Genomic DNA, 23,715 nt, shown 5'->3' on the forward strand with positions numbered 1-23,715 from the left:
TTGTTCACAAAATACAGTGACCATAAGTAGACTTTTCATATAGACTTGTTTATTTCTGCAACACGGTTAAATATGAAACAGAAATGTACAGCTTACCATCTATTAGGGGTGGGAATGTTTTGGTACCTCACGATTCGATAAATCGCTAGAAGACAGAATCATGATTCATATGTGAATAGTTTTTTTCCCCCACTCTTAGTACTTAGTGCTGAATGAAATAAAATTAGGTTACTAATGTGATTGCTTTATATGTAAATTAAATTTGTGCTTTTTCAGTGACTGAATTCATTGAAAAAAAAATATTTTCAGATTCTTTGATTTCAATTTTGTTTTGGTAATGCATCGTGTAGATCTTAAATTTATATCTTTATGGTCTTAACATGTCTTAAAAGGTAATACATTTGACTTACGGAAACCTGCAGGAACCCTATATATAGATCTGGGTTCAAGGACATATTTACAAGAGAGATTTACAGGTTACATTTGGTTTAAAATACATCCTCTTTCTTCCCTGAGTAAAAAAGAAAGCTTACAATCAATAGATGAGAGTGAGAGAGGAAGAGAGAGCGAGAGTAGTAGCAGAGGGGGGGCTGGGGGAGGGGGGTGGGGAGGGGGGGGCGCTGAAAACCCCGGGCCACACACCCAAATTTTTCATAATTTCTCTTTTGCAACAAAAAGTTGATCGTATCCATGGTAGACAATTTTGGTTTGATTGAAAAAGGAATATCTTTTGAGTTTACAACCAAGACAAAAGCGGCAGAAGAACAGAAAAAACGACATTGTGCTTTTACAAAATGATCAAGCCCCACGTCATGAATGGAAGCTGGCCAGAATAACAGAAGTTTATCCAGGGTCAGATGATATGAGAAAGGGCCAATTGTTAGTTAGTGACACCACATTTAATGAAAAGGGTAAATCCACAACTAAGACGGTTTTCTTGGAGAGACATAAGTTGGTCACTCTGCTTGAAGCAGACCTGGTTTAGTATTTCTAATGTTTATCTTCATTCTATTGATGTTTAATGTTTATTTTTGCTTTCTTACTTAATGGTTAATGACAGATGTGTAATGTTTTAAGGTCAAAATCTTTAACTTCAACAGTCAACATTTGTAAGAAATCTCAGAGTAAGGTTGTGTGATCTGGTGGGAGTGTACTGTTGCCACTAAGTTACTTTAATGTTTTGTTAAGGTTTTCCAGAAGAATATGTTTTGTATGTAGCATTACTGTGTAATAACAGAATACTTTTTTTTGAGCGCGAGACAGAGAAGCAAGCTGATGTCATTGCAAACAAGTCAGTTAGTATGTTAGTAGTTCAAATAAATCACATTAAGATATTAATGCCTTTAAAAGGCTGCAAGAGGAAAAGGAGAATGAAAGGTGGAGACAGTTAAGAGCATGACATGGTGTCCCCTCTGTTGTCCGATGATGGCTTGCATGATCCCTGGGCAGAGAGCTGTTCGGATGAACGCTCACTTCCTGTGACCATCTGCTGCCAGTACTGCCTCATCTGGGACAGTCTGCTGTAGTGTTTGCTTTTCACGCCGGGTTTTTATGACCAACGGGTTGTCTTGTTTTTTGAAGACGACCCGTTTAGGAGGCGACTGACTGAGCTGGTCAGGACCCCCCCCCCCCCCCCCCTGCCCCCCCTGCGGAGGTCTACAACCCACAGGTTGGTCTGATCTCTCTGGCGTCATTGATACACACCCACGCAACACACACAAAACCACACACAGGTTATTTATAAAAGTCTGACATCATCAGCACTCCCTGTGGCCATTCAGACATTTCATTGACTGAGAGACAGAGACAAAGAGGGGGAGGAGGAGGAGAGAGACAGAGACAAAGAGGGGGAGGAGGGGGAGAGAGACAGAGATAAAGAGGGGGAGGAGGGGGAGAGAGACAGAGACAAAGAGGGGGAGGAGGAGGAGAGAGAGGTGTTGACATTAGGTGACATTAAACTGGGGACACCATCCTGCTGTAATCCCACCTGCCCCACGCCTCCTATCTGAATTGATGTCAGTAACGGCGACTAATCCCTTTAATCCAGCAGGGCAGGAAGGGGACAGAAGGGGAACAGGAAGTGGGCTCAGGTGGGCGAGCGGGGGAGCGGTGGAGAGGGGGAGAGGGGGTTAGTGGTTGGGCCTGAGGGCATCAGCTCAGTTCACATGTGGGTCGTCAACACATTTAATGTTCTCTAACCTAAGGTCACTGTTATGAAACAGATTAGAGAATAAATATATTATAAACGCGAATATAAACATGTTTTTTTTGTGTGTGTCTAGTTTCCCACATGATTAAATCAATTCTGGAGACTGTCGTTCAAGTTGGGCAAGGAACATTTGACTGACCACAGAACCCATGATTCAGTCCTTCCATTGTCAGTCCTATAGTCTCACAGCACACAGGTACAAACGGACACTTAAAGATACTGGTCAAGATATAAAGAGAAGACGTTTAAACTTTGTTTAGTGGTGATTCTGTCGTGCCCACAGCTTGAGTTAGCATCACAACAGGAAGTGCATCACAACAGGAAATGCATGCTATGTGAAGACAGACAGGGTTTGGAGAATGTTTATGTTTTAGAGGACGGAGTATGTTCCTCCTCCTGGCCATCTTCAGAAGCTCTCCTGTTCCCCTCCTGGTTCTGTCACCCCCCCACCCCCCCCCCACCCCCTTCCCAGTAGTCTGGTGGATGTTAGTCCCCTCATTGGTCGAGAGTGCATGGAGGCGGGTCATGGGTGTGGTTAGAAGTGATCTGCGTTGGGGGGGAAAGCTTGCTGATTGGTCCAGGGTTGCGGTCCATCAGGCTGAGAAAGCTCTCGTCGGTGTAAACTGTGTGGTGGGCGGAGCTAGACGGCGGAGTTCAGACATTGGTCTCCAGGCCCTGGAGGCGGTCCATCCTCTGCATGTTCCGCTCGATGGTGGTCTGGCATGTGATTGGCTGAGCACAGTCTGACAGGAACCACCCCCTCTCACCATCCCGCAGTCGCTCGCCCTCGTACCAACCTAAAAGAGAGGGAGAGACTTGGGTCATCAAACACCACCTGGACCAATCACACACCCTCTGGACCAATCACACACCCTCTGGACCAATCACACACCACCTGGACCAATCACACACCCTCTGGACCAATCACACACCACCTGGACCAATCACACACCCTCTGGACCAATCACACACCACCTGGACCAATCACACACCCTCTGGACCAATCACACACCCTCTGGACCAATCACACACCCTCTGGACCAATCACACACCACCTGGACCAATCACACACCCTCTGGACCAATCACACACCACCTGGACCAATCACACACCCTCTGGACCAATCACACACCACCTGGACCAATCACACACCCTCTGGACCAATCACACACCCTCTGGACCAATCACACACCCTCTGGACCAATCACACACCCTCTGGACCAATCACACACCACCTGGACCAATCACACACCCTCTGGACCAAACACACACCACCTGGGCCATTAAGATGAGTCTCAGTCTTGGTCTTATTAATATATACATTATTATAGTGTTCTCAGGGCTCTGAAGCAGAAGCCACCACACACACACACACGTGCATGTTTGATGTCCTAGTCTGTTTGTTGTACTATACCCTTTACACATGAAAGAGACCTGCTACTGAAGCACAAAGAGACCAACCTTTTGCGTGTGTGTGTCTGTGTCTGTGTGTGTGTGTGTGTCTGTGTGTTTGTGTGTGTGTGAATCACATCAAAGTGATTTTCAGGGTCAATGGCAGGACAACAGCCTGCATTAAGAGAGAGAGAGAGAGAGAGAGAGAGAGAGAGAGAGAGAGAGAGAAGGGGAAGGAGAGGACAGCAAGACAGAGAAAGGGAGAGAGGGGCGAGGGAAAGAGAGAGGGGCGTGGGAGAGAGAGCGGAGTGAGGGAGAGGGGTGATGAAGAGAGGGGTGAAGAGTGTCAGATGGAGAAACAGGATGAAAGACGGAGAGAAGTGAAGAGATGAAGAGACAGAGACAGACAGACAGACAGACAGACAGACAGACAGACAGACAGAGAGAGAGAGAGAGAGAGAGAGAGACAGACAGACAGACAGACAGAGAGAGGGAGAGGGAGAGGGAGAGGGAGAGGGAGAGGGAGAGGGAGAGAGAGAGAGAGACAGACAGACAGACAGAGACAGAGAGACACCTACCGTCTACATGTTGAGAGAGCAGCACCACGTCAGCCACCTGCAGGGAGAGCTCATCTGGCTGTCTGGCCGTGTATGTCCTGGACACCTCCACCTGCATGGCTCCTACACACACACACACACACACACACACAGTTACTCTTGGACCACCACCACACACAGCCAGCACTCTCACATAGACAGGATACACATTTCTGACATTTCTATGTATCCACCACAAGGGGGTGGTGTAGCCTCGGGAACGAGAGTGACACTGATGGGGCCAAAACACAGGAGGGTTACACGCATGTGTGTGTGTCCATGCCAGTCAATATCCGTGTGTGTGTTTTTGTGAAATAATGTGCTTGTGTGTGTGTAATGTGTGTGTCACTCACTGAGCCTATCCTGGTTCTTGGTGTTGTTGTGTTGCTGACCCAGGGCGCTGATCCACCTGGCTCGCTCATTCCTGCAACACACACACACACAAACACACACACACACACACACGCACGCTTGATATCCTATAACTTTTATTAAACTGACCCCTCTCCTCTGTTTAGTCTTGACTCATCCATGACTAATGTCCAGTCATGGCTGTTAGACTGACTGCACCAGCACAAAGGCTAATCCCAACCATGTCTGACAACACGGCATAAACAGGCGCACAAAAGTTCTAAACAAGCCGTTAAATGGGACAAGGAGGCATTTAGTCTCTGGAATTTCTCTCACATCTTTCTCTCCCCCTCTCTCCCCCTCTCTCCCCTCCCTCTTCCCCTCTCTCTCCCCCTCTCTCCCCTCTCCCCCTCTCTCCCCCTCTCTCTCCCCCTCTCTCCCCTCTCCCCCTCTCTCCCCTCCCTCTTCCCCCTTCACTTCTCCTTACTCCTCCTCTTCCCCTCTCTCTCCCCCTCCTCCCCCTCTCACCCCTCCCTCATCCCCCTTCACTTCTCCTTACTCCTCCTCTTCCCCTCTCTCTCCCCCTCTCCCCCTGCTCCTTCTCCTCTCTCCCTGCTCCTCTTCTCCTCTCCCGTCTTCTCCCCTCCTCTCCCCTCCTCTCCCCTCTTCTCCCCTCTTCTCCCCTCTTCTCCCCTCCTCTCCCCTCTTCTCCCCTCTTCTCCCCTCCTCTCCCAGTGAGAGCAGAGACAAAGCGTGATTCTCTAGCAGGAACACAGAAGCTTTTGCTTTTTGTCTGTTAGTGAATAGATGTGTGTGGGGAGACACAGGTCAGGTTTGTTCAGGTAATTTGAGCCTCTCCCTCACCTTGCCAGAGGCAAGAAAAGGATAGAAAGGGATGGATGAATCGAGGGTACAGACTGTTCTGACTGCTCTCTCTCTCTCTCTCAGGAAGGAAGGAACTCAAACTGTGTGTGTGTGTGTGTGTGTGTGAGTGAGTGAGTGAGTGAGTGAGTGAGTGAGTGAGTGAGTGAGTGAGTGAGTGAGAGAGTGAGAGAGAGAGAGAGAGAGAGAGAGAGAGAGAGAGAGAGAGTGAGAGTGAGAGAGAGAGAGAGAGAGAGAGAGAGAGAGAGTGAGAGAGAGAGAGAGAGAGAGAGAGAGAGAGAGAGAGAGAGAGAGAGAGAGAGAGAGAGAGAGAGAGAGAGAGAGAGAGAGAGAATTGAATGCGTGTGAAAGTAAGTGCATCAAACTGTGGGACATGTAGGCTAGGGCAGTGCGGTGTCTAATACAGGCATACAGAATGCATGTGCGTGCAGTCACTGACACACCACAGGTGAGTCAGGTCAACCTTCACGTCCGTGGCCCTCTTAGAACACACACACACACCCTGCAGAAACACACACACACACACACACCCTGCAGGAGCATACACACGCACACACACCCTGCAGAAACACACACACACACACACACACCCTGCAGAAACACACACACACACACACCCTGCAGGAGCATACACACGCACACACACCCTGCAGAAACACACACACACACACCCTGCAGGAGCATACACACGCACACACACCCTGCAGAAACACACACACACACACACCCTGCAGAAACACACACACACCCTGCAGAAACACACACACACACACCCTGCAGAAGCATACACACACACACCGCGCACACACACAACTTTGACTGACATGGGAACAACAGTTGATGGTTGCCTCGACAACTGGACACACACACACACACACACACACGACAGGTAGTGTTCCCACCATAAAACACACACCAGCTGCAGTACTGTATCAGTGGTGTTAATACGCACTGTCAGAGGACTACACACACACACACACACACACACCACACACCCACACACCCACACAGGCTCACAGATAGGCATGCACACATGTGTGATGGGGATTTAATGGTTATGAATGGAATGTGTGGAACATACCAGGAGCTCAGGTTAAAACTACACTCACACACACACACACACACACACACACACACCTGCCTGTCTCTCTGCTTAACAGCAATGATCTCTCATGTAACTTTCAACCTCTGAAGTCTGACATTGGACAAAGAGCAGTTTTACTGTGAGGTGAGGAAGGGAGAGAGGGGAGGGAGAGAGGGGAGGGAGAGAGGGGAGGGAGAGAGGGGAAGGGGAGATGAGTGGGAGTCATGGGAACAAGACCACTGAACAATAGGCCGCTGCTAGGCAACTGCAGTAGCGACACGTAGCAACCGTTCAGACATGATCAGGGGCTTCTTTCATCAGCTCATTCAGTAGTACTGTACACACTCACACTCACACACACACACACACACACACACACACACACACACTCTCACACACACACACACACACACACACACACACACACACACACACTCACACTACATGGCATCTTGGGCCCCATCCCCATTCTCTTCAATAGGAGGGGGAATCCTGGGGCTTTCCATGCCGACACACACACACACACACACATCTCAGTGGGTAGTGTGTGTGTGTGTGTCAGTAGGGGTGCTGGTATGGGGGGCCCTAGGCTGGCTCCTACAGACAAATATCTGCCTCACTCTGTCACGCATGCACACACACACACGCTGAGACCTGAACACAATACATGGGTCATGTCAACGCAGGAAGTTAGTTTGGTTTTAATGAAGTGCAGAGTGTCAGAGAACTGGTGTGGTTCATCTGGAGGCTAGCAGTGTTGTCCTCAGAGACACAGCCCAGCGGAGAGAGACAGAGAGAGAGAGACAGAGAGAGAGAGAGAGAGAGAGAGAGAGAGAAAGAGAAAGAGAGAGGGAGGGAGAAAAAGTGAAAGAGAGAAAAAGTGAAAGAGAGAAAAAGTGAGAGAAAAAGAGAGAGAGAAAAAGAGAATTGTGGAATGAGGAAGAACCAGTGATATCTACAGCCTTATGCTCCAGCAAACCACCTGTGTGAGTGAGGGTTATATAACCTACAGATTAACGTCCATCTAGACCACAGCTGATGGAAGGGCAGAGACAGAGACTATGGGGACTAGGGGTCTTAGGGAGAGAGAGAGAGAGAGAGAGAGAGAGAGAGAGAGAGAGAGAGAGAGATGCAAACACACACAGACCTTCCTGATGTGATTCATATGGTTCACTGCCACTGTTCAGAGACAGCAGAGATAGAGAGATGGAGATAGAGAGATGGAGATAGAGAGGGTTAGAAAGAGATGGGGAGATAGAGAGGGTTGGAGAGAGACAGGGAGGGTTGGAGAGAGACAGACAGACTATGGGGACTCGGGGTCTAATCTTCCTCTCTCCTTTCAACAGCAATCCAAGAACTCCAGAGGTCAGAGGTCACACTCACAGTAGCTCCACCCCCAGGACCATGGCCACCTTCTCCCCGGAGTGGTTGCTGTGGAAACGCAGGCGGAACAGGTGGCTGGCCACGCCCGGCCTTGAGGTCATCAGCATTCCGGCAGTGGTTCTGACAGGTGATAGGTTGATGTCCTGGGGCTGACACGCCCCCACCCAGATCTGGTCTCTCAAAGCGTAGTCTGTCACCGTGTAGCTGTCGTCACTGGGGGAGTGGGGAAGGGGACCTTTATGAAGGAATTTAAACAACCCACTTCCCCAAATATTTTAAACAAACATGACACACACTCCTCCTTCACAACCATAGAACATTCAGACAAACACGAGTGGTGTGCTGCACACCTGCCTACATTTCCCAGGAGCCCCTGGGCTTCTTCACACATACACTTCATCTGGAAGTCATTATGATACGCAGCCAGGGGGCTCACATTTGGCTCTGATGGAGTACCCTGTGTTTGTGTGTGTGTGTGTGTGTGTGTGTGTCCTTGTCCCGGATCTGAACCCTACCTGAGTTATGTCATCCAGGAGCCACAAACAGTTGCAGAGGGACTGCTGTACTGGAGCACACACACACAACTCCATGAGAGTCAGTTTGTCTGCAAGAACTCAGTAAGACTGACAGTGGGAGGGGAGCGTGGGTGTGGGGGGGGATATTTGAGGGTGTGCGCGTCTCAGTATTCTAAAACCCAGTCCCAGAAAGCTCTGTGGCTGAATGACTGGAATGCCATTAGGCGTGCAGTGTGAACTGGTTGTTTAGTGGGGAGTTTGTGAGGTCACCACCATAACTTAAGGATGTATTTCAAAGGCAGAGCACCACTCAGGACTCTGGGTCAAGATGGCGTTAAGAGAGCTCACCCTGGTCAGCACCAGCTACACAACACTGCCCAGCAGCCAGAGAAGAGGAGAGGGAGAGGGAGAGGGAGAGAGAGAGAGAGAGAGAGAGAGAGAGAGAGAGAGAGAGAGAGAGAGAGAGAGAGAGAGAGAGAGAGAGAGAGAGAGAGAGAGAGAGAGAGAGAGAGAGAGAGAGAGAGAGAGAGAGAGAGAGAGAGAGAGAGAGAGAGAGAGAGAGAGAGAGAGAGAGAGAGAGAGAGAGAGAGAGAGAGAGAGAGAGAGAGAGAGAGAGAGAGAGAGAGAGAGAGAGAGAGAGAGAGAGAGAGAGAGAGAGAGAGAGAGAGAGAGAGAGACAGATGACAGACAGATGAGAGAGGAAGACAGACAGATGAGAGAGGAAGACAGACAGATGAGGGAGGAAGACAGACAGATGAGGGAGGAAGACAGACAGATGAGAGAGGAAGACAGACAGATGAGGGAGGAAGACAGACAGATGAGGGAGGAAGACAGACAGATGAGGGAGAGGTAGAGCTACAGTGATACACAGGAGGTTAGCAGGTTCCTTCTCTCACAACAACAGCAGCAGAAAGACAAAGACCAGAGCCAGCATACCAGCAAGGAGGAGAGAGGGAGAGGAGAGAAAGGGAGGGAAAGAGAGAGGGGAGAGGGAAAGAGAGAGGAGAGGCCATCTGCTGTGGAGTAAGAGTTATGTAACTGTTCCTGTGACCAGACGGAGCAGCACAACAAGCAGTGCCGCTAGCGCTGCGGGACGCTAACCTAGCGTAGCATTGTGCTAACAGATAGCATGTGTTTCTGTGGTCATGTCATTCCTCCTTCTCCAGAACGCTGGAGGGAAACCACGATAACCACTGGGATCATCAGCACAACAACATTACAGACACGAGTAATGCTGACAGTAAATAGGAAAAATTACCAAAACTTTTGGTAACTGCCTCAAGCATGTCAACAGAGTCCCATCCAAAACTGTGAAGGTAACTACTTAGGTCAAATTTATGATGTAGCAGGTTAATCTACACGCCAGGTATGAGGGAGAACATGGCATTGGGTGAGGCATAGCTTAGCATAGTTTAAAACAGCATATCCTGGCATAGCAAAACCCAGCATAGTTTAGCTTAGCATAGCGTAGCCTAGCGTGTGTGATTTGTTATCCTTCCTGCATATGGAGCACAGCTGACTCGCACGCCACAGCATGGCTCTCTCCTGCCTCCAGAGAACAAATCAATATTATATCAGCTTCTCCTGATCCTACACACACACCAACACGCTTACATGACAAACACTCACACACACCTACCCACACACGCTTAGACGAAAGGAAACACACTTTCATGACAGAACACACACACACACCACACCACCATCTCAGATCCCCTCTTTCCCAAATACACGCTGGACACCTCACATGGCAGCAGTCTGTCATTCCAGACCTGATTCCCGGAAAATTTTATGGGATGTTTTTGTTTTCTTCAGGAATTCTGTTAGAAGGCAATCTGTCCCTGACTCAGCAGGAGACAAAAGGGGTTTTGAGCGGGAAATGAAAGCACATGCACACACACATGCATACACACACACACACACACAACTCTCCAACACACAGACACACACACACGTACAAATTCACATCCCAGATAGTTGTTCTCTTTTATGTTGAACAGCTGCCATTTGTTATTCACTGGATGGACTAACATCTCATCCATATCTTCCTCTATTAACATCTAACAAAACTAAAAGCAGAGATTGAAGCTCTCTTGGCAGGAGATACAGATACTCACAAACACACCTACAACACCCGCCCCCATACCCCCCCACCGCCCCCCCCCCCCCCCACCCCCCAGAGGAGGGAGGCCCGCACCTCTTCTTGCGAGTGAGGATGAGGACGTCGTTGAAGAGGAAGAAGTACACGTTCTGTCTGGCCGTGCGCTTCATGAAGATCCCGTTCTCCTCCACGAACGCTGTGAGCTCACCTCTCTTCACCATCCACCTGGAGGACGACACCAGGGGGAACGGCTGGGGGGGGAGGAGAGGGCGGTGAGAGGGTGCCTCTCACCTGAAGTTGATGACAATGAAGGTGGATGTCATGTGATACAGACTGCTTGTGGTGTACACTCCTGCCAAAGACGGGCTGCGTGACAACTGCTGTCCAATGATGACATGCTGCATGTGTGTGTGTGTGTGTGTGTGTGTGGGGGGGGGGGGGGGTGTCAGGCCGAACAGTTGAACAGTTGAACAGTTGTCTTCTCTCCCTGCAGGGGCCATCTGTTTGTTCCCCACTCTTCCTATTTGTGTGTGTGTGTGTGTGTGTGTATTTATATATGCATGTGTGTATGTATGTGCGAGTGTGGATGTGTGTGTGTGTGTGTGCGCGTGTGAGAGCATGCATGTATGAAACATCTTCAGAACTTTTCACACCCACTTCTGACACACACACACACACGCACGCACACGTCCATATAAACTCATTCAGGAATATGTGTGAGTATGTGTACGAAAGAGAATTCATGGATAAAAGTTTTTCAACATATGCACATCTGTGTGTGTGTGTGTGTGTGTGACAGTGATGTGCGATGTGCACGTGTGATGTGGATATCATATCACATCATGATATTAATCGTAATGTATCACATCAAACAAATTATTGTGTAGTGATATTGTATCATATCAAAATATATAGTTGAGTATCGTATCAAATCATTGTGTATTGTATTGTATCGTATTATCGTATCCCAACGTATCGTATGGAGGACTTACCTTGATCTTGAACTCCAGCTGGGAGTTGATGGTGTACATCATCTCTGTCCTCTCCATGGTTCTGGCTCCCTCATTACACTTCCTCACCACCTACACACACACACACACACACACATCAGTCATAGAATGGATGTGTCACATTACCGTCAACAAGACTTTGAATTTGTTATTTTTAATCAAACATTTTGATTTTGTATTCATTTATTGTCCGTTAACATTTTGAATATCAATTCAGCCGGTGCAGAGCTGAGTGTTGAGGGTGTGAGGGTGTGAGGGGTGACCTCTGACCTTGCTGACGGCCTGCAGGGCCCTGGTGCACGACTCGTACTGGGGGGAGTCTTTAGGGGTCTTCTGACAGATCGTCTGGAGCACACACACACACACACCACACACACCACACACACCACACACACCACACACAAACACACACCACACACAAACACACACCACACAAACACACACCACACACACACACACCACACACCACACACCAACACACACACACCACACACACACACACCACACACCACACACCACACACCACACACAACAGACACCACACACCACACACACAACACACAAACACACACCACACAAACACACACCACACAACACACAAACACACACCACACAAACACACACCACACAAACACACACCACACACCACACACACCACACACCACACAACACACACCACACAACACACACATGTACTTAGATTTTCCTGGTATCAGTAATTTACTTCACTGTTTATTTTTATCCCATCTTTTTACTTTAATTTCATTTTTTTTTTACAGAAACATCAGTACTTCATACTTTAACCTGATTGTGTAGTCAGCACTTCAACTTTTTACATTTAGTCATTTAAATGTAGTCATTTTTAAACATGAGTATCTGTACTTCTAGTTGTGTGAAGGATGTGTGTACTGTAACATCTCTGCACAGGTGTTACACTGATATGTTTTTATACTGTTATGTTTTTATACTGTTAGTGTTTTTATACTGTTAGTGTTTTTATACTGTTTTTTACAATTATGTTATCACACTTATTATGTTGTTATTACACTTTTTACACTGGTGTTACACTGTTGCAGAAGTGGGAAGTCTACTTAAGTAGATTTTTATATTATCCGTACTTCACAATTTTTCTGACAAAATTTTTACTAATGTTGTGTGTGGTGTGTACGTGTGTGTGGTGTGTTATTGTGTGTGTGTGTGTGTGTGTGTGAGAGAGACTCACGTCCATCAGCAGAGGCAGGCGGGTGACTCTCTGCATTGGCAGGATGAGGAAGGAAATCATTGGCAGGTTCCTGCATTCCGGCTGCGTCTCAATCCTGCTCAGCGCCTCCTTGAACAGGGGGATCTTACTACTGCTGCAGGGGGGTAACACACCACATCTCTTTACCACTGCTGCAGGGGGGTAACACACCACATCTCTTTACCACTGCTGCAGGGGGGGGGGTGTATCTGTGTGTGAGTTTCTGTTTGTGTACTTACACCAGCCTCTGCAGGGTTCTCTGTTGGTAGACCTCGTTGGAACAGTAGGTGATGTAGGGGTCAAAGTTCGACTGGGCGTGCTTGAACATAAGGTCGCTGATGTCATCAATCACAAAGTTCTGCTGGTGCCTGTCTTCCAACTCTTTAAAGAACCTGAGAAGGAGGGAGGGACAGATATGTATAACAGGATTACAAACATGTGTGGAATGTGATGCAAGTGGAGTCACCAGAACGGAATCATTTTAGCCTTCAAACACACACACATACACACATGTACGCACACACACACACACACACACACAGGAAGTGGATGTGACACCTGTGATCTCAGGAGAGGATCTAGCAGAACTCCTCCTCCTCCTGTCCAGGGTCAGGGAGGTCATCTTCACCATCCAGCATTCATGACTGGGTATGTGTGTGAGCGTGTGTGTGAGCGTGTGTATGTGAGAACAAGTGTGTGTGTGTGTGTGTGCACAGGGACATACAGGAAGCAGTTACATGGTCACAGGAAGTTTTTGGTCTATTCCCAGCCCATCTGCAGAACCACCTCTGCTGACCCTCTACACACACACACACACGCACACACGCACACACGCACACACACACACACACACTCACAGACACGCACAAACACACAAGACAACTGCAACTAATATTTCAGGTAAACAAAACTAGAACACAAGCTTGACAATAACCTTTGGCCTTTGACCCTGCAGTGGAATGAAAACCTTGACTTCCATGACACCGGTGGTCTCTCCCTCACACACGATCAACACACTCCCTAACCCTAACCCTCACACACACACACTGAGTTTCACACAGTTTAAAGAGACACACTCCCTAGCCCTACAAGTCTAGAAGGAGGTGAGTGGCTGTGTGTGTGTGTGTGTGAGAGTAAGTGTGTATTTGTACAGCGGTAGTAAAACATGATGCCATGCTGGGTGAAGTATGTTGCAGCCTGAGGATGTTATAAATAAATCACATCAGCAATATATCCTAAACGGATGTGCACACACACGCATCCCAACCAAAGGAGAGGAGGGGCTTAAGGATGGGGGCGGGGCTTGGCTTATTTGTTTGAGATCTGATCAAACAAAAACAGCTGAACCAGTTTGGCAGGCTCACACACCCACGCCCTATCGAAAGAGAAAGCACACCAACTAAAAAACAAGTGAACTTCCCTCTCTCTGCCTCCTTCCCTCTCTGCCTCCCCCTCTCTGCCTCCCCCTCTCTGCCTCCCCCTCTCTGCCTCCCCCTCTCTGCCTCCCCCTCTCTCTGCCTCCTTCCCTCTCTCTCTGCCTCCTTCCCTCTCTCTCTGCCTCCCTCCCTCTCTCTGCCTCCTTCCCTCTCTCTGCCTCCTTCCCTCTCTCTGCCTCCTTCCCTCTCTCTGCCTCCTTCCCTCTCTCTGCCTCCTTCCCTCTCTCTGCCTCCTTCCCCCTCTCTGCCTCCTTCCCCCTCTCTGCCTCCTTCCCTCTCTCTGCCTCCTTCCCTCTCTCTGCCTCCTTCCCTCTCTGCCTCCCCCTCTCTGCCTACTTCCCTCTCTGCCTCCTTCCCTCTCTGCCTCCTTCCCTCTCTGCCTCCTTACCTCTCTGCCTCCTTACCTCTCTGCCTCCTTCCCTCTCTCTCTGCCTCCCTCTCTCTCTGCCTCCCTCTCTCTCTGCCTCCCTCTCTCTCTGCCTCCCTCTCTCTCTGCCTCCCTCTCTCTCTGCCTCCCTCTCTCTCTGCCTCCCTCTCTCTCTGCCTCCCTCTCTCTCTGCCTCCCTCTCTCTCTGCCTCCCTCTCTCTGCCTCCCTCTCTCAGCCTCCTTCCCTCTCAGCCTCCTTCCCTCTCTGCCTCCTTCCCTCTCTGCCTCCTTCCCTCTCTGCCTCCTTCCCTCTCTGCCTCCTTCCCTCTCTGCCTCCTTCCCTCTCTGCCTCCTTCCCTCTCTGCCTCCTTCCCTCTCTGCCTCCTTCCCTCTCTGCCTCCTTCCCTCTCTGCCTCCTTCCCTCTCTGCCTCCTTCCCTCTCTGCCTCCTTCCCTCTCTGCCTCCTTCCCTCTCTGCCTCCTTCCCTCTCTCCCCATCTCTCATGTAACCGACATCAGGTTTGAACAAGACAGGTACTGAAAGATGCTTCATTACAATGTGAAATAACAAGAGACATGATGTCATGAAACAATGCACACACACACACACACACACACAGCTGGCAGGATGATTTAACCAAGGAGGCCGGAGCGTGTGTGTGTATCTGCACAGTTACAGCATGTCTCTCGCCCCTCACATACACACACACACACTCGTACATAGAAGATGACAACGGAGGCTGTCTCCACGGGAACAATGACCTCATACAAGACCCTGAGATGGCGTATTGAGGTCATTTCCTGTCAAGGACTACAGGTCTGACAGTGTGTGTGTGTGTGTGTGTGTCATCACTTCCATTAAGACATTAGAACCACTGAAATAACCATGTTGCGAGATGGAAGCAAGGCAGATATCGACACTGAGTCTGTTTAAACACACACACTCACACACTCACACAGCGAGTGGTGTACCTCTTGCTAGCCTCACACACGTCGGTGATGTTGGAGAAGAGGTGGTGGTGGTCGGTCTTGGTCATGGTCTCACGGAGCTCAGGAGAGTTCTGGAACATTCTAATGAGAATCTCCACACTGTGCAGGTAAGAGTGTTCTGAGGAGATCAGCTCAAAAATGGCCTGGGGGGGGGGGGGGGGGGCAGGGAGAGAGGAAGCGATAGGAGGGAAAGAGGGAGGGGGAAGGGAAATAGAACCTTCATTGTCACAAGGAATCATTATTCCAAACACACACATATACACACTCATTCACACACCACCTCCCTCACACACACAAAACACACACACACACCTAGTCTCAGACCCATCAGGACCACCACCTGGTGCTCAGACCCCACAACCTCCTGATCAAAGACAGAGGGCTACTTCCTGTTTCCTGTGGCTGGACAGGAAGAATGTCATCTTGAAATGGCCTGTTTGTCTACACAGTGCTAACAGCTCTTCCTGCCTCTGAGAAGATGGAACTGGTTTACTACTGCAGTAGACAAAGGGAAAGCCATATATAGTCCCATGTGTGTGTGTGTGTGAGAGAGAGTGTGTGTGTGTGTGAGTGAGGTCATTAAACAAAATGCTTTCCACAAAAGGTGAAACACACCTTTGATACAGTAGAATGCACACACACACACACACACACACTTACCTCCTGTCTTTTGCGTTCCTCTTGGCTGAGCTGGTTTGAAACACCACTTTTTTTCACCTGCGGAGGAAATGAAAAACAAACACATTTTAATGGATGAGGAGCAGAACAGCAGGACAGCACATTACATTTAGTCATTAAGCAGACGCTCTTATCTAGAGCAGCCTACAGTAAGTACAGGGACATTCCCCCGAGGCATGTAGGGTGAAGTGCCTTGCCCGAGGACACAACATCATTTGGCACGGCCGGGAATCAAACCAGAAACCTTCTGATGAATAGCCCAATTCCCTAACTGCTCAGCCATCTGACTCCCCAGATCAGGTATCCTGAACAACACTAGGAGACAACACTGGAGGAACTCTTTCTGTTTGGGTTCCAGGCTTTCTGAGAACTCTTGTAGGATTAGTGTCTGGTCTGGTGTAAGGTTTGTGTTTGTATGAAAGAGTTCAGCTGTCTATGAAAGCAGCAGTCTCTCTCTCTCTCTCTCACACACACACACACACACACACACACACACACACACACACACACACACACACACACACACACACACACACACACACACACACACACACACACACACACACACACACACACACACACACACACACAACACACACACACACAGCCAAACAAGAGCTGTTCTCATTCCCGGTCCTGGGAACCTGAATAAGAACCCATGTAAGCTACTTTACACTGAGTACAAGTTAGATGGGTGTGCATTTGTGTGTGCGTGTGTGTGAGCATGTGTGTGTGTGTGTGTGTGTGAGCGTGTGTGCGTGAGCATGTGTGTGTGTGTCACAGAAGTGTATTTCGTTTTTTCACGTGACATGGGCTGAGTGTCCATAACAGAAGGTAGCTGTTGTGTCAGGTCTGAAGGTCAGTATGTGATTGGCTGGAGTGTGTTCACATATTTGAATGAAAGCAGTAAAACACCTGTGTGTGTGGTGACACTGAAGAGGCGGTTGAAGTGTGTCTGTGTGTATGTTTGTGTGTGTGTGTGTGTGTGGGTGTGTGTATGTTTGTGTGTGTGTCTGTGTGTGTCTGTGTGTGTATGTCCCATAAATACGCGTGTCCCATGCTGCAGTCATTGGAGACATTGTGGTAATGACCATTTCCCTCCTCTCCTCCCCTCCTCCTCTCCTCCCCTCCTTGATAACAGGAAGTACTCGGAAAGTCTTTCTGACATTTGGCAAACAATACAAAGAGACACACACAGACACACACACACACACACAGGCAGGCACACACACAGAGTACCTGCCAACACCTTGCCTAACTTGTACCAAAGTACAAGACCAAGACCAATTCCAATCATCTTATCTATCTCAAATCTGACCCGTCATGGGTCTCCTAGCAACCATAACATCTATAAGCTGCACTTCAGCCTGTGTAAGCCGTGTCCCAGGCAACGACGAGGGCCAAAGGTAACCGACAAAGGAGTAACTGTGACGACAAAGTCCAGGTGTTTCATGACTTCGGGGGGTTTCCACCTGAGATCACCTGAAACCAACCTCCTCAGAAACCACTTCCTGTTCCCCAGGCCCCCGTGTCACTTCCTGTTCCCCCCTGGCCCACACCACTGGAAACCAGAGAGCTGTGGGAAAGGGAGTGAGGGTGGAGGAGAAAGAGGAGGGGGTGAGAGAGAAATAGGGTGAGAGGGAACAACAGGGAATGAGAGAGAGGAGAGAGGGAATAAGAGAGGAGAGAAAATGGAGAGAGAGATAGGAGAGAAAGGGTAGAAAGAGGGGAGAGAGAGAAGAGAAAGAGAACGAGAGAGAGAGAGAGACAGAGAGAGAGAGACATAGATAGAGAGAGAGAGGGAGAGAGAGGGAGAGAGAGGGGAGAGAGAGGGGAGAGAGACAGAGAGAGAGAGAGAGACATAGATAGAGAGAGAGAGGGAGAGAGAGGGGAGAGAGACAGAGAGAGAGACATAGATAGAGAGAGAGAGGGGAGAGAGAGGGAGAGAGACAAAGAGAGAGAGGGGAGAGAGAGAGAGAGAGACAGAGAGAGAGAGAGACAGAGACAGAGAAAGGATGAGAGAGCCCAGAGGGAGGAAGAGGGGGGTGGAGAAAGATGGGGAGCTGTTCTGTCCCTCCCTCCCACTACAGGAGTAAACAAACAAATGAGAAAGCTTGAGATGAACAACAGACCTCCCTGCTTCAGCTTGATTGCATAATGCAGTAATGGAAGCCTCCATCATTCTCTCTAGGGCAACATTTCACACATTCTTCCACTGGGGAGGAACTCAGAAGTGTCTCCAGTGTTGGCCAGGAGACGGGTGGGCCAGTCTGCTACCCCAGGACTCTCTGCCCCTCTCTTCCTCTCTCTCTCTTCCTGCCTCCATCTCTCTCTCTCTTCCTGCCTCCATCTCTCCATCTCTCCGTCAGCCTGTGTGTCAGTCAGTCAGTCTGACTGTCTCTGTCTGTTTGTCCGAGAGAGAGAGAGAGAGAGAGAGAGAGAGAGAGAGAGAGAGAGAGAGAGAGAGAGAGAGAGAGAGAGAGAGAGAGAAAGAGAGGGAGGGAGAAAGAGAGAGAGAGAGAGAGAGAGAGGGAGGGACAGAGGGAGGGAGGACTGCAGCCAGACCAGATAGGACTACATTCCTCCAAGCTGTGGTATTCAGCTTCATAATGGTTTAGCTTCTGAACCACGTCAACAGACAGAAGACACATGGACAGTGACAGCTACTGTGTGTGTGCTATCGTGTGTGTGTGCTATCGAGTGTGTGTGTGCTATCGAGTGTGTGTGTGCTATCGTGTGTGTGTGCTATCGTGTGTGTGTGCTATCGTGTGTGTGTGTGCTATCGTGTGTGTGTGTGCTATCGTGTGTGTGTGTGCTATCGTGTGTGTGTGCTATCGTGTGTGTGTGCTATCGTGTGTGTGTGCTATCGAGAGTGTGTGTGCTATCGTGTGTGTGTGTGTATGTCTCACCACGCTGAGCTGGCTCCAGGACGTTCGCAGGGGCCTGTACTGGACCACGATGCTCTGCTCTGCTCTGCAGCCTCTGCTCTCTCTGCTCTCTCCACTCTCTCTGCTCTCAGCATCTTCGTCTGAGTCGTTGTGAAGAGCCTTCTCCTGGTAGTTCTGATACAGCTCCTCCTCTGAATACACACACACACACACACACACACACACACACACAGTGAGGACAGAGATAGAGTGGTGGAGGGCAGACAGAAAGAGAGGAGAGAGAGGGATAGGAGACAGAGGGGGAGAGGGACAGAAAGACAGGAGGGATAGAGGTAGGGACACCTACCCTCACTGTCAAAGGTCCTCTGAGGGGTCAGTCCTTTCTTTCTGTCCAGAGTCTGAAAGAGAAAGAACAGCGCTAGCTAGGTTAGCTTGTGTCCTTAGAGCAGAACAGCGCTAGCTAGGTTAGCTTGTGTCCTTAGAGCAGAACAGCGCTAGCTACGTTAGCTTGTGTCCTTAGAGCAGAACAGCGCTAGCTACGTTAGATTGTGTCCTTAGAGCAGAACAGCGCTATCTACGTTAGCTTGTGTCCTTAGAGCAGAACAGCGCTAGCTACGTTAGCTTGTGTCCTTAGAGCAGAACAACGCTGGCTTGTTTCATTACCGCTGAACAGCACTAGCTACATAAGCTTGTTTTCTCAGCATAACAATGATGTTCTGCATAGCTACCCCACTACAGACACACACACAATCAAGGACATCCATAAACAAAGTCCCCCTTCACCTGCCCATGACCCATGACCTCTGAAATGACCCCTGATTTGACCTCTTATCAGATGACACCACTAATTACAGAGCCACTGTGTGTGTGGGTGTGTGTGTGTGTGTGGATGTGTGTGTGTGGATGGGGGGTCATGGTGGCTAGTTTTGACCTAAGCTGGTCTCCAATTGCAGTTAAAGCCATTGTAGATGCAAATCTATTTACGGTACCCATTCATATTTGATCAAAAGCTTGATTGCATAATGCAGTAATGGAAGCCTCCATCATTCTCTCTAGGGCAACATTTCACACATTCTTCCACTGGGGAAGAATATTTGATCAAAAATACCTTACACAGGCGTTTCGACTGAAGACTTTGCCCCCAGTACCGGATTGAGTGATGTGTACACAGCAAAGCCCACAGTTCAAATATGAGTACATCTCAGAGATATGGTCAAAATGTAAGTAGAGAATACTGGAATGAAAATTCCACCTCAAAAGTTTTGAGCGGTGCTTCAACTGGTCCTAGTGTGTCCCTAACAACTAATTTCAGCACTCAGACAATGATAGTGTGTGTGTGTGTGAGTGTGTAAGTGTGTGTGTGAGTGTGAGTGTGTGAGTGAGTGTGTATGTGTGTGTGTGTGTGTGTGAGTCCACCTTGTTCTTCTCAGGGCTGGGTCTCTTCTCCTCCATCACAGCTCGCAGGGGAGGCATGGTCAGACGCTGGGGGGTCAGAGGGTCAGAGGTCACGGGGTCAAGCCCCAGGGCATCCAGATCTACACCGCTGACCACAGCTCTCCGGTAGGAGGTGCTCCTCAAGCCCCGCTTCAGAGCCCCCGGACTGTCTGCCCCCGCGCCCCCCTCCTCCCTGCCCCCCTCCCCCGTGCCCCCCGTGGAGAAGAAGGCCCCGCTTTCCACCATGCTCCGGACACGCAGAGCTCGCTTGGAGGGGTCCAAGCCCCCAGGACCCCCGGGGAGCCCGAGCCCCCCCTGGCCCTGGGTCTGTGCCCCAGCAGGAGGGGCCTTGCTCAGCCGCGATTCGCACACCAGCCCCCTGGGGATGAGCTGCTGGGTCCCCAGCTTCCTGGCAGCCGGACTGTGGGTACTGAGGAGGATGGAGGGAGGGGGGGTGGAGGGGGAGGGAGAGGGAGAGGGGGAGGGGGAGGAGGGAGGGGGGGAGACGGAGATGGAGGGAGAGAGGGAGGTGGGGGAGGGGGTGCGAGGGGTGGGGGGGTTGAAGGGGGTGCCGGAGGAGGAGGTAAGGTAGGTGAGGGAGGTGGGGGTGCCGGAGCTGGGGGAAGGGGTGGGGGTGCAGAGGCTGGGGGGAGAGGGGCTGTGGTTGGTAGGAGTGCGGGGGGTGGGGGAGGGGCGGGTGTTGTTGGTAGGAGTGCGGGGGGTGGGGGAGGGGTGGGTGTTGTTGTTGGGGGTGACAGGGGAGGGCTGCTGAGATGAAACAGGGTCAGGATGGGAGGGACTCGACCCGAACACAATCTGGTCCCTGTGTGAGGTCAACGTGAGTGGGCTGGAAAGACGTTTGTGCGCTTCCTGCAGATGCATGGTGACCCCGTTAGCGCCCTCTCGCTCACCCCCGTGATAGGCTCTGCAGTCCACCGCCGCCGTGTCATCTAGTGACTTGAACTTGGAGAGCGAGAAGCGTCCGTTAGAAAGATGGCCGATACTTATACTCCGAACCACCCGAGTCTTCCTCGTGGGTTTGTTTAGAACGTGCTTCAGAACAGTCCCTCCAACAGGTGTGCCCACGAGCCTGTCAGTTGACTGGCTCCACTTGCCACCCTCCATGGGGAAATCCGTGGTGTGGACTCCGTCTACCTGGTGGCTGAGGGCGCGGGGCTTGGGTTTGGCAGAGTCCCGCTGGAGGCCGTGTGTGCGTCTCTTCCAGAGCGGTGTTATATTGTTGTTTGATAAATCCACATCGTTGGCGCCCTCCATAGCTTCACCGTGTCCGTGTGCTTTGTCAATCACCCTGTACTAAGAAACACTCCTGTTCAGACCGAGCAGTCACTGTGCAAACATCAGAGAGAGAGAGAGAGAGAGAGAGAGAGAGAGAGAGAGAGAGAGAGAGAGAGAGAGAGAGAGAGAGAGAGAGAGAGAGAGAGAGAGAGAGAGAGAGAGAGAGAGAGAGAGAGAGAGAGAGAGAGAGAGAGAGAGAGAGAGAGAGAGAGAGAGAGAGAGAGAGAGAGAGAGAGAGAGAGAGAGAGAGAGAGAGAGAGAGAGAGAGAGAGAGAGAGAGAGAGAGAGAGAGAGAGAGGAGAGGGGGGAGAGAGAGAATCTGTAAATTGCAAAGCAGAAGATGAGAGTGCAGGAATCCAGTTTACTGATTAACAAGATTCGTTGCATTCATGGCCCACCCTCATGACTACGTTAAAAGAAACTAGCTACAGATTTTAAAAGTGAAAAGCTTCTAAATGATGGCTTCATCGTACATCTGATTATCATAGTAATCGTCTTGAGTATGTCCCAAACGTTTGACAACTGTAGATAGTTTGGTAAACGACTTGATAAGCTGACTTGACAGAGCGTGGGAAGAGTTAATCAGCCGATTTTTACGAGTGAACCAACTGCTACTTACCTTTCTACAGACTCACTATTTCTCTGCGCAACCGGACCATCGTCAAGTGTCCACTTGTAGAAGAAGAAAAAAACTCCACTTCGCTTGTACCGTCCGCTATATTCTGACTCTTACCTCGTGTTTTGCCGACAACTTCCAGAAAAGTTTCCTAAGTTTGTCCGCCGTGTTTGTTCTGAGTTGTCGGTAGGCTTGCGTGAGCTGAAGTGCGGCTTGAGTCGGTCCGCGCGGGGTTGTGGGAGGACCGACAAGCGCGACAGAAGATTCCAAGTTCACGTGACGGTCCATTACTATTGGGTGCACCATGGGGTGCTACCTACTACCACTACCTACAACGGTGTTGACATGTTTATTATCGGTTATTATTCCTCACATAGCCTATTGTATTCTTCTGTCAGTAAATGTATACGGATACATCATTTAAATACTCAAAACATGTTGATAAAAACACATGATATAGGTTGTAATTTGTATTTTAATGTTGTTGTGGTCTACACTGTAGATAGTTTGGTGTCCGTTATTTTTTGTCATTAAAAAGGTCAAGGTGCATATAAGACTTTAAGGTGGGACATAATTCAACCAGTGACAATCTTGTTGAGATATCTGTCGGTTACATCTACACATTATCCTATTGACAATGATAGCTGTGTACCAGCAAAAGTAGGTTACATTTCCTAAACTTGGCGGTGCGCTGTGGTTTTGCGCCATCGTGTGACAGATCATGACAGTGAAATGATAACGAGTCGTTTACCGCCAATTACCTGTCGCTGGCTATGGCCGCGCTGTTGAAACTTTAGCGGTTGGACCGCTACTTCTGAAATGCGGTTGAATAACAACGCCATTGCACAATGTTGGTAGCCTAGACACTATTCAGTTCATTATCTTTTTTTTGTATATATATATACTTTGTATTTTGGTTGGGTTTGGTTAGCAATTAAAGTGTCGTCGTGTCCCATATGGTCTAGCGGTTAGGATTCCTGGTTTTCACCCAGGCGGCCCGGGTTCGACTCCCGGTATGGGAAGACTTCTTTTCACATATCTCCACCGGGACTCAAAGAATTCTGTGACGTTCGTCGTAATATGATTTAACCACACGGCGGCGCCATTGTTGTCTCAATCTTCTCAAAGAGCACGAGTAGAGAAAGAACTCTTACAGTTAAACATCCTGAAGAACAGTTTATGTGACATCACCCAGTGGTGGAGTAAACACCTGTGTGAGTCTTAGCAGAGTTGTAGTAACACACCTGG

The 23,715-nt window shown here is 49.5% G+C and overlaps 1 protein-coding gene and 1 non-coding gene across 3 annotated transcripts; one reads left to right on the top strand and one right to left on the bottom strand.

Annotated features, from left to right (window-relative positions):
* Positions 1–2,662: 2,662 nt before the first annotated feature.
* LOC146257963 (rho guanine nucleotide exchange factor 26-like) lies at positions 2,663–22,694 on the bottom strand. Of its 2 annotated transcripts, none has more exons than XM_084674936.1 (15): positions 22,585–22,694; positions 20,538–21,902; positions 19,468–19,519; positions 19,143–19,312; positions 16,216–16,272; positions 15,538–15,698; positions 13,003–13,155; positions 12,746–12,878; positions 11,794–11,868; positions 11,506–11,595; positions 10,610–10,764; positions 7,898–8,110; positions 4,551–4,621; positions 4,180–4,281; positions 2,663–3,006 (listed from the first exon to the last, which is right to left on the bottom strand). In XM_084674936.1, exons 2-15 carry the CDS (start codon positions 21,828–21,830, stop codon positions 2,864–2,866), a joined length of 2,868 nt encoding a protein of 955 aa, XP_084531062.1. In that variant the 5' UTR covers positions 21,831–21,902; positions 22,585–22,694; the 3' UTR covers positions 2,663–2,863. The 2 variants fall into 2 exon arrangements, with proteins under 2 accessions (XP_084531062.1, XP_084531061.1); XM_084674935.1 differs by having other exon boundaries at positions 22,471–22,694.
* A 723-nt stretch (positions 22,695–23,417) lies between these two features.
* On the top strand, positions 23,418–23,489 carry trnae-uuc (transfer RNA glutamic acid (anticodon UUC)). Its single transcript has one exon. It is a non-coding gene; the product is annotated as a tRNA-Glu (tRNA).
* Positions 23,490–23,715: the final 226 nt, after the last annotated feature.

This window comes from Hypomesus nipponensis, chromosome 15, assembly GCF_054491055.1.
Source record: "Hypomesus nipponensis isolate SF chromosome 15, ASM5449105v1, whole genome shotgun sequence".
Classification (NCBI taxonomy): Eukaryota; Metazoa; Chordata; class Actinopteri; order Osmeriformes; family Osmeridae; genus Hypomesus; species Hypomesus nipponensis.